Source organism: Furipterus horrens, unplaced genomic scaffold (assembly GCF_987537825.1).
Source record: "Furipterus horrens unplaced genomic scaffold, mFurHor1.1.pri manual_scaffold_8, whole genome shotgun sequence".
NCBI classification, from domain to species: domain Eukaryota; kingdom Metazoa; phylum Chordata; class Mammalia; order Chiroptera; family Furipteridae; genus Furipterus; species Furipterus horrens.
Genome location: NW_028327178.1, coordinates 37623758 through 37639036, shown reverse-complemented (window position 1 = coordinate 37639036; position 15279 = coordinate 37623758). Strand labels below are relative to the sequence as shown.

Here is a 15279-nt window from a genome sequence, read left to right as displayed (position 1 = left end):
GCTTCCAGATTAGATATTCTTCTGAATCTCAAACACCTGTTGACTCTCACATTGGCCTTTTATTTTTAGGTTAACAACTGCTCGGCTTTAATTCTTGCAGAAGAATTACAGCACATTTTACCATTTTCTCTAGTTCTCAGAATTTGGAAAGACAAGACAGAAAAGAAAACCAAGAAATGCCAGAAAGGGTGATTTCCATTTGGAAACACTCCTCACAGCCAGTCCCACCCCTCCCTGCTTACTTACACTGGGTGAACGGCTCATTACCTGATTGTGCCATTCATCTGCATAAACCCACATCCAACAGCCCTTAAGACAAAGTCTGACTGACCAGAATGAGGGTGAAATTTCAAAAAAGTGTTAACTTTTGTTTCTTTGTTTTACATTTCCAAGTAGATGACTTTCCACTAATTGGCCTGAGGCAACCATAGGTGGGAATGGGGAAGATAATAAGAAAAGGGTCACTTAGCATTATCAAATCAGAAATCTTTTGGTATTCAGAATGGTAAAGATTAAGAATTAGTCTTTCCGGAAGGACAGGAGGATTTTTAGAATTCTTCCAGCACCAAAAACCATTTCATACTGAACTTTTTAAACAACTCAAGACCATAGTTTCTTCCTTACTGCAAAGATAATATTCCTTCCACACTGAGGGCTAGGCCATGAGGTTTGCTGCTCCAGGACAGGAGGAAAATGTGACACAGCAGAGGACAGAGTGTGGGAGATGACATGAGACATGTGGCTCCTGATTGTAAGGCCACAGGGCAGGATCAATTGGGGGAATACTGAGCACAGGCAAGTGGCATCTGAGATGCTAGGAAAAGACCCCCAGAGCTGACCACCTATCCCAGTACCCACCTGCAAGGTGGCCACATAAAGGTAAACTCTGTAGTACAGGCAGAGGGAAGGTTAAATTTTGGCTAACCATTCCTGTTCTTTGCTCGCATGTGTCACTAAATTCCTACATGCCATGCCCAGCTACACTCCTGTATGGCTGGAGCTGAATCAGCAGGCCTCAGTCATGTGCCAGATAAAAGACATAACAGAGGCACAGAGTGACACACAGCCAACAAAAGCCAAGGTGAGTCTCCTGAGACAGCCTGTATCATAGGATAAACTGAGAGACTTGATTTTGACTTTGTCCCCAAGTTCTACTTTAGCTACAAATGCTTAAGGAGCACTAGGAAGACAAGGGTCACTGAGAAACCAAAGGTTATACAAACACACAGCAAGGCTCACCTTTACATCTAAAGGCCATCTCAGGGGAGATTCGGGGGAGGAGAGAGGTGAGAGGCTCTGGAAGACCAATCATTAACCAGAAAAGCTCCTGAGACTGAGGTTTCCAAAGACTAACATTTGGTTTCCATACTCCCGGAATGAGAAGGTGCTTGATGAAATATCAGAGCCATTTCAGAAAATAAATTCTATTGCTCTTCATACTTGAGTGAAATATATGTGCAACCTTGCTACACAAGGCACATTATGATTCAGCTGCTACAAACTTACCTAGCCTTACCCCTCACCCACTCCTGCTTTGAGGTTTTTGCCATTTAGGCTGCCTTTCACTTCAGGACCTTGACACATGCTGTGTGTTCCACCTTGAACCCTGTTCTTAAATTCATCTGGTTAAGTCCTACACACTCTTAATATGAGGAGGGGCAGAATTAAACAGAATTATCTTCCGGAGGGTAGGCTCCTTGTAGTACAGGCTTCCCCCACTAGGTGAGTGTTCTAAGAACCCATCTGTATCAGTGTGCTAACTGGTGTGAGAGGCTGCTTTCAGCTTCAGTGAATTTTTTTTCAAGACTCTTTCAACACATTTGCCCATTTCATGATGGGTAATTTATAAGGACACCTGCCCACAGCATGACCCCCATGACCCACTCTCCCTATTCACCCAATTTCACCCCAAGTGACTTTTGTTTGCTTGTTTCCCCAGATAAAAAAAGTCCTCAAAGGGAAACATTTTGCTGATGTGGAAGAGGTGAAACAAAAAATGGCAGAAGCAGTAAAAGCCATCAAAATTGACAAGTTCAAAAACTGTTCTGAGCAGTGGAAAATACGTCTCAATAGGTGTATTGCATCAAATGGAGAGTACTTTGAAGGTGACTGAAGTTTAAACATGTAAGAATAAAGACACAATTTTTTATAAATAAATTCCAGGTTCTTTTGCCCCCCCCCCCCCTTGTATATCACCTTAGAATCACTTCCTCCAAAAAACTAATCCTTCAAGTTCCAGTCACATACCTTGCCTATGAGGTCACACGACGCCTTATACTTCCATATTCTGGTACATGTGTGCAATGTAGACATCAAACAATCTATTACTCTACTAGACTAGTCTCAGTGAGGGAAGGGATGCTGACTGACACCATCTCCAAGGTACTTCGCTTTCTAAGATTAAGAGATGGAAATTTATTGCAGGCAAGATCAGAAAAATTAATGCTAAATACATGATAGAATAAGTACATGAGAGGGTGCATAACTAGTAAAAGAGAAAGTGAAAGAAATTCACTCAGCCCTGACCAGTGTGGCTAAGTTGGTTGGGCATCATCCTGCAAAGTGAAAAGTCACCAGTTTGATTCCAGGTCTGGGTACGTACCCAGGTTGCAGGTTGGATCCACAGTCAGGATATGTGCAAGAGGTCCCCAGTAGGGGCAGTTTTTCTCTCTCACATCGATGTTTCTCTCCCTCTCTCCCTCCCTTTTCCCCTCTCTAAAAATAAATAAATGTTTTTTAAAAATCAATTCGAAGCTTACCTTTGCAATTAATGTCAGCAATTACTTCATTCTTTTTCATGGTTTCTAATAGCTGTCGTACTTCTTCAGCATTGCCATTTCTGGCATGATGGAGAAGCTGCTGTTCTGCTTCTGTACTCATTTCTACGTTAAAAGAAAACAAAACAAAATTGCTCTTATCTAAGAACATAATTACTTTTAAATATTATATGCTAAAACAAAAAGGGAAAAGAGCCATCTTTGTTTTGTAGATAGACACAACAACTAATTAAATAAATCAGTTGCAAGACCACAACCTGACCTTGACAGACAGCTTGCCCTCTTGTATTATTACTGAAGAAGTGCACTAGACATTTGGGCAAGTTTCTTCATCTTTCAAAGCCTGTTTCCTCATCTGCAAAATACAACCAATTTCATGAGCTGTCATAAGAGTATGTATATAAAAGCATTCTGTCAAATACAGGTATTTTACAATAGTTGTTATTACAACAATTACTAGACATAAAATAAAAATATGGCCAAATAAGAATATTAAAGATTGAAATGTAAATTAACACATTCAACACCTGCACACACACACAAAAATTCTGAATAGAAAAAATAAATTTTGATAAGCACTTTGACATGGTCATTACAAATAGGTTTTTCTCCTTCATATTTTCTTACAAAGTCCAAAATAAGTATAGAGGACTACAAAGAAGTATAAAGCATTTATAGCAAAATATTATGAGTAGCAATTCCCAAAAGAAATACTAATTCATTCTAATAGTCAAATAAATAGAAGTAAATCAAACAAAAATGATGTTTTTTGCCTACCAGATTAGAAAAAAAGAAAAGAAGTAGTAAACGCACACAGTGCTTGCATGGACAGGAAACGTGCACTCTGATACTCTGATAAACTGCTCATATAAATGTAAATGCACACAATTTTTCTTATGTTGCAGGGGAAGAGGCAACTATTTGAGAATATTTTTTAAATTTCACAATACATACACAAGCACTGAAGGAAAAGTCTAGGAAGGTGGCAGTACAGGGAACACCAGGGCTCCCTCCTTCGCTACACAACAAAAGCACTGGGAGCTGTCCAGTAAATGTTTAGCTAATACCAGCTGGAGCAGCAGAAGCCTATCTGGGCTAGAACACAACAGGTGAGAGTTATCAGCATATCAGTTGTCCATCAGATCGCCCCTCCTTAGAAGAAGACTGACATTTAAGGGGAAGGCCAGTGATTTAAGATCTGGCAGAAAGTACTGAGAGTAGAGGGTGGAACACAAGAGGGTAGCAGCACGGTAACCCAGAGAGGAGACTGTTTCAAGGGGGTCAGAGAGCTGTGAAATACCAAGGAATGGGCAGGAACAAGCAAGATCTGCAAATGCCTAGTGCTATGGCAGGTAGAAAGCCATTGAGGTACTCCAGAATTCTTCCAGTGAATATGAGAGAGACAAAAAAGATTTGGGTAAATTGAGGCGTGAAAGTGGATAACAGGCAGAGAATACACCAGACTCCTTTAATGCAACTTGGTTCTGAAGAGCTGGCGATAGTTTCACTTTTGGAAATTAGATAATTGGCCATGTTTATAGTTTGTGGAACAAGAGCCAAAAGAGAGGAAACACTTGAAATACAAAAGGAAGGATGGATAAGGGAGGGATTAAACAAGGTCCCAGAGGAGACTTAAGTATGTGGATGAAAAGCCCAAGATGGCTACCGTCTTCCTAAGAAAAGAAACAGATTCTTAGGTACCTTTACAGGAGAGAAGACCTGTACTACAAGACAGGACTGGGGGGGTTGGGGGGTGGGGTGTGAGTAACAGAAATAAAATACTATTTTTATTTTAAAATTAAGAGAGGAACAGGCCAGGTACACAGTTACATTTCACCAGGACAGCCCTGGCCAGTGTGGCTTGGTTGGTTGGAGCATTGTTTCATACATGAAAGGTTGGTTGCTGATTCGATTTCCAGTCAGGGCACATACCTAGGTTGTGGGTTCGATCCCCAGTCAGGGCACGTATGGTGGCAACTGACTGATGTTTCTCTCTCTTTCTTCTCTCTAAAAAACAATGAAAAATATGCCCTTGAGGATTAAAAAAAAAGTTTCATCAAGACAGAAAAATAAAACTTCTGTTGTTCTATGCCTAAATCCCACATGTATCCATTTTAACACAGATACCTGTTTGATTACAAAATCTCTTAAAGCAATTTGGATATCCTCTCCTTTTCAAAGCAATTTCACACCTTATCCAACTAAGTCTATCTGCAGACTGAGCCAACCCTAAAGGTTTGCCAACTATAAAACTTGGGACTTATTCAAACAAGCAATACCTTGAAAATAAATTTCAAAACGCAACCAGGCATTTTCAATTCTTGTTCTTTATCAACTTCTATTACTTTAGAAAGGAGTGACAGGGGTGCAAGGGGACTGACACTTTCTCCCATCTCTGCTTAGCAACAAGTTTATTAAAGAACTAAGTTTTAAATGTATACACTGATCTTTTTGAAACAGAAGCAGTAAAAATAATTTTTATAGCAAGCTAATTTCCCAGTGGCTCAAACACCATCAAAATAACACAACTCCAAAAGTACCTTTAATTTAAAAACCAAGTAAATATCCCAAAATGATGCCTGTAGGATAAAATGATCTTTATGTTCCTTTCAGCTATGCTACAAAGAAATTACTAAGAAAGTGTTCCAAACCAAGGCATAAGAACATTCATCATAATTTTTTTCTTTATCCAAGAACCATCATAACTAAAGTTCCCCTACTATCTGTGCAGACCTGAATACTCAGAATATACACTAGTATCTAGCACCTTATTCCTCAGTGAGCATCTAGGAAACCAGCAGGAGCTGGGAAGGTTTCCAATGTGACAGCCACAAGAAGCCACAAGAAGCTGCAGTACCCACATCACCACCAGGTCAACGTCATGGATAGGTTCTGTGACTTTAAATGAAATGCCATATAAAGAAAACCAATTTTACCATAAGACAACTGATATAAACAAGAGTTAAGTTCCTAGGTATCTCATTGTTAAAATGAAATGTTATTTAAGAACCTGCTGTATTGCCTTCCTATCTCTACTATCATGCAAGGAGATAAATCAATACGTAAACACTTGAGTGCTTACCACATTCCAGGTATTGCCCTAAACTTTGATAACACATTAATAAATAAAACCAGGCCTTTCCACTAGGAGAACTTACAATGTAAGGAAGATAAGTGCACAAATAAATCACCATCCACATTTCTCTAAAGGTCTGACTTGCCCTCTTTACCACCACCCTCAATTAGATCCCTTTTATAAACCTCACCACATTTTTTTTTTTTTTTTTTTTTTTTTTTGCCATGTCCGTAGGTATTCATGTGGTCATTTCTTTGGCTCTGCCTACACTACATTGTAAATTGGGTTCAAAAATGGGTCCCATGTCCATTATGTTCACTCCCTTCCTAGTACATAGCAAGCTGCTTAAAACACAGTAAGAAATCAAATATTAAATGGACAGATGGACAAATGGACTTATTCAGTTGGCCAAAAAGTTCATTTAGTTTTTTCCATCGATGGCTTAGTTGTCTTTAACTTCATTCAAAACAATTTTGTTAAGATTGTGTCATGACAGCCATCATATCAGCATGCATTATAACGCTTATCAAATTTGGTGAATTTTTATGCAGCCATTTTAATATTGAAAATGAAAGAAAATACGCAACATTTTTGGTGTATTATGCTTCATCATTTCAAGAAAGGTAAAAATGCAATTGAATGCAAAAAAAAAGATTTGTGGAGCATATGAAGGTGCTGTGACTAGAAGTTACTGTGACTGATAGAACGTGTCACAAATGTTTTGTGAAGTTTGTTGGTTCTATTGACATCTTGGCCAAATAATTCTTTGCTGTGGGGCTGTCATGCATTGGAAGATGTTTAGCAGCACCCTGGCCTCTACCCACTAGAAGCCAGTAGCGGGAGATAGCCAACATACTCAAAATATTCAAATCAGTAAAGTTACTCGTGAAAATGAAAAATGTGTCTTATTTTACAGAAAAAAACTACATGGACTTTTTGGCCAACCCAATAGTTCCTCGAGAACAAAGCAATCAAGCTTCCCTACAGGAAGGCCTAAAGGCAACACATCTGTTATGAGTGATAAACCTTTATCTAGTGACAAAAAAAAAAAAAAAAAAAATTTTATATGCCACAAGAAATACCAAAAAATGAGAAATTTTATAAATACACACTCGAGGAGTATTTAGCATTATCACCACTTCTTTAATTTGGTGTATCCCTAATTTATAAATAAACTATGTAATGTCTTTAAACAAGTTACTCTTAGAAAAAAAATGCAAAAGAATCCAAATTCACATGTTGAACATATTTTTAAAAACGTTATTTGAAATGATGAGAACTTATTTCAGAAAAGTGCTTTTGTCTCTGATGTTTAAGCCAAAAGAAAAAGACAAACAATTCCTTAATGCTGCTGATCAGAATGGATCTGAGCCAAACCCTATCAGTACACACAGTATTTTTCATGATCACTTTATGTATTTTTTTAACTGCTCTTTTCACATTCATGCAATTTCAAGCTGTTTTTAGATTAATTAATAAGATTTCAATGGCCAAGAGAATGTTTCCAAGGAAATAACTAAGCAAAAAACATTTTGAGCTTCAAAAACGGGGAAACTAGAGACCATTTTGCCTTGTGTTTCTTCTCCTCCAAGGTCCACTAAGGAAGCTAGACTCCTAATTTTAAATTGTGTGGAAAGCAAATTCATATTTTGTTATTTCACAAATACTGCAGCTCACCTAATTGAAGTAGTACCCATATTTGATAGTGCATGCCACTAAATCTCTATTCAACAGAGTGGATAAATTCTGTGGCCCTAACAACTCTGAGATCCTGGCAGACTCTAAAATTTGAAGTTTAAAGGGCAATTACAGTATAGCCCTGGCTGGTGCGGATGAAGTGCTGGACTGCGAATCAAATGGTCACCAGCTTGATTCTCAGTGAGGGCACATGCCTGGGATGCTAGCCAAGTCCCCAGTTGGCGCGCAAGATGCAACTACACATTGATGTTTCTCTCTCTTTCTCTCTCCATCCCTTCCCTTCTCTCTAAATATAAATAAATAAAATCTTTAAAGAAAAACCATAAAGGGCAATCATAACTTGTGAAATTTGGTTAGCGGTCTATTAATTTATAATTTGAACCGCTACTTTTCTTTACTATTCAAGTCTAATTTCTATAGAACAAAACTAGAAAATTCCTACAGAAATCAATAATAAAGTTCAACAATCAGAGCTATTTCACCAAAGCACCTTAAATTCAAAACATTAAATGTGTTCTATTAATTTTTTTAAAGGAATTTGAAAAGTTAAAATTTAAGGAAATTCAGGCTAGCTTTATTAAATAATACATATTACTTTTAACTGGACTTCATACAACATCAGGAAAATATAGCAATTTCTCAAAAATTAAACAGAATTAAAATATGACCCACAATTCCACCCCTAGGTATATACCCAAAGAACTGAAAGCAGGGACTCAGACATTTACACTCCCATGTTCACAGCAGCATTGTTCACAAGTGGCAAGAGGTAGAAGGAACCCAAGTGTCCAGTGATGGATGAGGAGAGAAACAACATGTGCTATATATATACAATGGAATATTATTCAGCCATAAAAGGAATAAAATTCTGATATATGCTACAACATGGATAAACCTTGTACACACATTTTGCTAAGTAAAATGAGCCATATCCAAAAAGATGGACATATTATTCCATTTATATGAGGTATGTAGAGAAGAAAACTTCATATAAAAAAGATGATGGTTATTAGAAAAAATTGGAGGAGGACAGGATGGGGAATTAAGTGTTTCATGGAGGCAGAGTTTCTGTTTGGCATGATGAAAAGTTCAAAAGGTGGACAGTGGTGATGGTTGCACCACAATGTGAATGTACTTAATGCTGCTGAATAACACTTAAAAATGGTTGAGAAGGTAATTTGATGTCATGTGTATTTTACCACAATAAAAAGTCAGAAAGCATTGGAAACACAGCTCTCACGACTGCCAAATAGCTTTGCACTGTTAGCAAAGCCAAAGGGAACCTAATTATTCAAAAATTGTTACAATTATATGTTGTGATTATTTTTTTAATTCTCAGATACGGATTATGCTTGGTATTACTTTAAAATAATATTTAAAACACACTGTATACTGGGAATTTGAATAGCGAGAAAAATGAAATGCGTTTATAAACAAATACATGTATTTTACAAATTAAACTTGAAAACATTTTTAAAAATCTCTAGTGTGTTTGGTTAGCGCTGCATTCCAAAGCACCTAGATGCTCAGTTGGGTAGGGTGTTTCTAATATTATATTCTGTTAATATGAGAGAAATATTAAAAATTAAAGTAACAATGTAAAAACATGGCAACAGCAAGAAAATAAATTTTGTTCTCAATCATATCCATTCCTAAAAAACAATCAGTAAATTCTCTAATAGATACATGTGTGTGTATACACACACATCACATATGTGTATATATATACTTAAAAAACTAGGACATTTATGATAACACAATTTAATGCGTTTTTGTTTTAGAAATTCTACATTAGTAGACAGATTCATATTTAACACTGATTTTAGAAATGAAGAAACTGAGAAGTACAAAGGTAAAGTTACTTGCTGAGTGTTGTATGACAGGAAAGCCACAACCAGAATCTAGAACTTTTAATCACGAGGTGAAATATTAATACTATGTATTTCATAAAACTCAAATCAGCCTCTAAAATGCCCCAATCCTAATTATTGTTCATGTGTGAGCATTGAGGAAGTTGACTCTGAATTATGACAAACTCATATTAAGAAGCTTTATTTACTGAGGTATCCAAAACACGGCAATTTAAGGAAAACAACACCAAATTATAAACTCCATTTTCTGAAACTCTCATTCTTTCTTTTAAAAATAAAAAAATTAAATTAAAAATCATTTAATTTCTAATTCAGTGAAACTTTTACTCTAGCTTCCTCGAAGAGACTTTGTGCCCAGATAAAGAACATCATCTCCAACTGGCTATAATTGTAATATTCCATACTGCAGTTTGTAAACCACTGAAGTCAAGGTAAAATGTTTATACCAAGTTATTATTCACTTTATATTTGACATATTTACATTATCTTCTCATTCATATTCAGTACACACCCACACTGACTTGGATGCCATACAGACATAATAAAAGAACAATCCTACTTGCTAGACATTTATCTTTTACCTTTTTTCAGTTGAAAATTTTAGTATTCATCAAAATTAGTGAAAATTAATAAGTTTCATGGCTTTGCTTTATGAAATGCTTTAACCTTAGATTGCTATACATTTTATCTGCTTCAACAACCAAGAACTAACCTTTAGATATACTCCTGATTTGAATTTCAATCTGATTCTGAAAGCCATTAACTACTATTTCAAAACAGGTTGTATCCATAAAAGCAAAGGGCAGAGAAGTCCACAAATTACATAAATCCAGTGTTGAATAATAAAAATACTAAGAAAGTTAAATGTTACATTTTAATGATAAAATTCCCTAAATTTTAGACAATATGTATTTAAATGTTTCCCATTTTGATTTCACATTTGAAAACTGTCTTCCAAACTAATGTCTAATACTGACCAGTTACACACCATATATCCAGAAGTTTCTCTTTAAAGGAAAACTTTAAACAGCAAAGTAAAAATATGTGGTTACTTTCCACTGTCACATGATATGAAAATGTCCAGGTAAAGATTGCTTTCACTATATAGTAATTTCCTATTTGCCAGCTGATGAAACCAAAAACTCATATACAGTAAGTGACCTAGTATAACCTCTTACTAAAAGCATTGAAACTATCTTTTTGTTGTTGTTGTTAAAACTATTTCTTATATTTGTCCACTTTATTAGTGGGTGAGGTCAGGTAAAGTAAGGAAAAATCCAACATTTCTAGAAATCAAAAACATCCTATAGTTATATGGCATTATGATCATCAATATATGCCATACAGAATACATAACAGTATCTTTTTTGACACCTCATTAATGAATTTTGGAGAGTTGATATAAGCTGGTGCCTACTCTGCTAACACTTGACCTCTTTCTAGAACTGGAAAGAATTTACTAGTCATCAATAAATTTCTGATTACCATCAGGCTTGGCCTGAAAAAACTGACAAGGTTCCCAGCCACTTCATATTTCTCACATTTACTTGATACCTTAGTCTCTCTCCTCCATGTGTTATTAGTTAAGCTGATTTCTACTTTCTACTGAACACTTTTCTCAGTGAATACATATAATGTTTAAAACTCACCTTCTATCAATGTCAAGAGGTAAGAAATTATCACAACAGAGTTCCAACTTATAACCCTGACATAGATGTATCTCTAAGTCAAATAAAGACACAAGGAGAAATTATTTAATCTGATAGACACTGTACCAAGTCATCAACCAAAGAAACTGGCTGTATTCGTCTAACTACTTAATTGTTGGTTCTAAACAAGTTATCATTTCCCATTGTTTTAGGGAGAAGAGTAGGGAGCAATGTTTTTACAGAAGTAACATTTACCTGCTCTGACTTACAGATGTAAATACTACTGGAATAATAATACCTGCAAGACAGCTGCCTCCAGAGATGAGGATTAGCCACCACCACAAATTTCTGCTGATGAACAATGAGATATTTAGTAAGTGTCATCTGATCAACAGACCTTGGCAAAACTCTATACTGAGCAAGATAGAACAACCGCTTCAGGCAAATTTACTCAACTTGCTGCAGCAGTTAACTCTTAATTTTATTATCAGTGGCTCTATGCTGCCAGAGAGTTGCTCTGCCTGGGAAAAGACAAAAATGAAAAATGAGTTAACTTTTAAAAAAGAGTGTTACTAATATTTATCTCCCATTTTCCCTGTAACTTATAGATACAGTCCATAATTTAGAACTAGGAGATGCAAAGAGGGTGGATTTTGTAGCTATTCTGTAACTATTCTGTAATTAATAAGGAGAGCTTTAAATTTTCAACTGGGAAATTCAGAAAATAAACCTACCACAATGGCTGCAAAAAAACTTATTGTATCATGGTTAGAACGCAAACACTGCTAGCCCTCAAAACAAATCAACAAAGTATTTTCCAAATGATGGCTTAAGAGGTGAGGCTATTCCGAACTCTATTCATAATGCATCAACTATCGTACAATGCTAAGGCTTAAGTTTTCAGGGAAAACCCATCATTGATTTTAAAGCTGACTTAATTATATCACCAACTATCCACAAAAGCCTAGTAGCTAAATTCACAACATTCAATCAGCCTTAAGTTAAATTAGTATCATAATACCAACAGTTCCACTTCACAATACAGTCTGCATAAAGCGATGATATTGACAACTGAAAACTAACAAAATCAGAACCCTGCCAATCAATAGGGCCACCAAGTTAATGACGTCTCCTTTTCTATTGTGCGTCTGCAATCTTTCATATTGTTTCTCAATCCCTTTGAGTCTTTCATGCTTGTCGAATTAACCACGCTGTACACTGTGAGAATGGTCACATGAACAGCTCGTGACTTCCACTGTGTATCAGTCCTCCTCACGTTAATAAGACACTAAAAGTTACTGTGCACACAGCCATACTTTTGTATTCTAGGCCAGAAAAAGCAAGCAGCTGATGACTTGAGAGCGAACGCATGTGGCGCCGGCGCCAAGTCTTCGCACAGCGAGTGGAAATGCAACAAATGCCAACATCTTACTACTTTTTACCAACTAACTTCCTAGCTGCTCTGAAGCAGCCAGCGGCCGCCAGGAAACCGAATCCTGTGTTGGAGCCGAGCATCTTTACGCCACGGCTCTGACCATCCTCCGAGACTCGCGGGAGACCAGCACGCACCCTCCGCTAGGCGCGGACAGACCTCCCCGGAGCACCAGGTACGGTGGAACCCGCCCGCATGGGAACCGGCCTCGGAAACTGACCTAAGCGGTCACCCGGACTCCGAGCTCCGGGTTTGGGAGCCAGGACCACAGGTTTCCTGTTTGCTCGCCGCACGTCTATGAAGCAGAGGTCAACTGGCTCGCACTCTCTAGGATTCGCGGCCCCGCGGAAACACACTCTCCCGGGTCCCGGCGCAGGGCACCGGGCGGAGCGAGAGGTAGCCGAACATCGTTCCGCGAGGTAGTGGCTCCGCCCCTCCGCGCCGCCAGCTCCACGAGCGCGCGCGCGACCGCGTCCGTGTTATTTGCGCCGGGCTTGTGCGGCACGTGACCGGCTCGCGGGCCTCGCGGCGCGCGCTCGGCTCCCACGGCCCCGCCCCCGACACGGCACACCCCGCCCCCCGTTCGCTCCAGTCCCTCCTGGACCACAAAGGCCGTTTCCAGGCTTTGCTAAAGGCTGAGAGGCAGGGGAAGGACTTCGCGCTCCTCCCACCACACTCCAACCCTAAAGAAGAGACCGACCCTACCCTGAGGACAAGGAGGATCTGTAGCAGGGAGAGGAAGCCCCAAGCCGAAGTAAATATAAATACTGGGTTAATGCTTTGGAAATTTGTTATTAAACAGATACATCACACAGGTGCCCAGATTTTTTCTTTTCTGCTTTGGTTGCGACTTTACTCATGGGAATTTAATTACAGTGTAAATTAGCTACACCCCTTTTTCTTCTCACACAACAAAGGATGGACTTAAAGCGCCATAGAGCTCTCCTCGTTTTAAGATAGATATGAGTGAGGGATGCTTAAAGAGATATGTATTTACAAAATTTTCTTAGCTTCCTCCCCCCATCAAATAATCTTTCATAAAGTGTCCACCTCTTCAGACTCAATGCACAAGAGGTCTAGCTAAAAGAGTTAACGCAGTCTATAATGTGCGGTTTAAACTCTAGTATAATTACAACTTTTAAAAAATATGCATAACTAGAAAAGAAAGGAAATTTGAGCATATAAACAATTTTCGTGTTTTTTAATGAACACGTTCTTTCGTAATGAAAAAATAAATAGGGATCATTTTTAAGGGACTGTCGTTTTATAGTCAATTTAAGTCTAGAAGCATACTGAGAACATATAGGCCAGTTGGTCATTGCATTACATGTGATAGGCCATGTGGCAGATCTCTGTGGACGTCTTTCAACGTCTTCAAGCAGCCCTACTTTTATATGCTAGGCCAGCATCATCTTTTATTAATAAAAAGGCACTTGACCAGCACAATGCTTCAACTGCAAAATGTGTGGTAATTAAAGCAGTCATTTTTGCCTTGCAAAGAAGAAACCTAAGGGTGTATTTTCTGATGATACTGAGTTATCTTTACAGCAAAAAGAAAAAATTGACTATTGAAATAATTTTTCATATGATGCCACAAAAGCCTTCATTCCGAATATGATGGTTTAATTGACTAAATTCGCTGCTATAATATTTCAGTTTTCTCTCTTGAATCTTTAAAACAACAACAACAACGTCCTAGCCAACAGGAGGATGAAGGTAATAGAAGGTAATCATTATGATTACGAGCGAGTGACATTTCAGTCTTTATACAGTCAACTATGTAAACAATGAGATAAACAGAGCTACTTGAAAATGGAGCTGGAGCTGTCATGCCAGAGGAACGGCCTTGCACATCATGTGTCTCAAACCTTGGTGTGTTAAAAACAGCAAAATACCACATCTTTTTCATCCAATCATCTATTTAATTTTTAAAAAGGGGCAGGGGGAATAACATTTGGACTGGGCCTAGGGCAACATTGAGTCCTAAAGAGCTGTTGCAAACATAACAAGAAAGCAGATATTTATGCTACTGGATTGAAAAGTTAAAACATTGTTTAGAATTAACATCATTATGTTATGTTATCTGCACCAGTAGAAATGCCTTCCTTCTGTTGATGTAATTGTTCCCCTCCTCTTTCTCATAAATACCCATTTCCTTTGTCTCCTAATCTGAACATTATTTAGGCTTCTGCCTGAAATAATGATTCCTGAATAACTATTCTTATTGATCTCAAATAAACACTTGTCTGCCTTTCACTTTGAAAGGCCCTTCTGTTTTTAGGTTAACAACCAAGTGTACTGTATTTTTATAGGAATCTCTTTAGTACTTATATATTCAATCTTTAGGAAAATATATTTCTTTGGCATTTTTATTGACAACTAGTACAGATATTGCAGAACACTGCTTTCCAATTAAACTTTCCGCCATGATGAAAATGTTCTTCAATTCTGTCTTGTCCAATACGTGCACCTACGGAGCTCTTGAAATTTGGCTAGTGTGACTAAAGATTTGAATTTTCATTTTATTTAATTTTAATTAAAACAGCCACAAGTGGATAACAGCTACCTATCCCCAATCATGTCATACTCTACTTTTCCCAAACTCTTCTCTGAGCTTATCAGCAAGTAGACATTTTAACTTTCCAGATGGTGCATATTCCAGTAACTATGTCACCCCTATCTACAACGCAGGTAAGTAGTAATGTAAATGGAAGCTCTGGATGAATGGAAAAGGGATTTGGGGATAACTAGCCCTTTGCCCCACCATTCCCATGCC

The 15279-nt window shown here is 37.7% G+C and overlaps 1 protein-coding gene across 5 annotated transcripts in view; it reads right to left on the bottom strand.

Moving 5' to 3' along the window:
- OSBPL1A (oxysterol binding protein like 1A) overlaps positions 1 to 12957 on the bottom strand; it is a 212848-nt gene extending 199891 nt beyond the window's left edge. Inside the window, exons 1-4 of one of the 5 annotated variants that reach the window (XM_090285702.1) lie at positions 12724 to 12957; positions 4710 to 4784; positions 3040 to 3132; positions 2760 to 2882 (exon numbers count right to left, since the gene is read on the bottom strand). In XM_090285702.1, coding sequence (XP_090141828.1) covers positions 2760 to 2880 — 121 coding nt within the window. In that variant the 5' untranslated portion in view covers positions 2881 to 2882; positions 3040 to 3132; positions 4710 to 4784; positions 12724 to 12957. Of the gene's footprint in view, positions 1 to 2759; positions 2883 to 3039; positions 3133 to 4709; positions 4785 to 11369; positions 11420 to 12723 lie in introns of those variants that run through there. The other 4 variants (XM_090285703.1, XM_090285704.1, XM_090285706.1 and 1 more) reach the window with 4 other exon arrangements.
- Positions 12958 to 15279: the final 2322 nt, after the last annotated feature.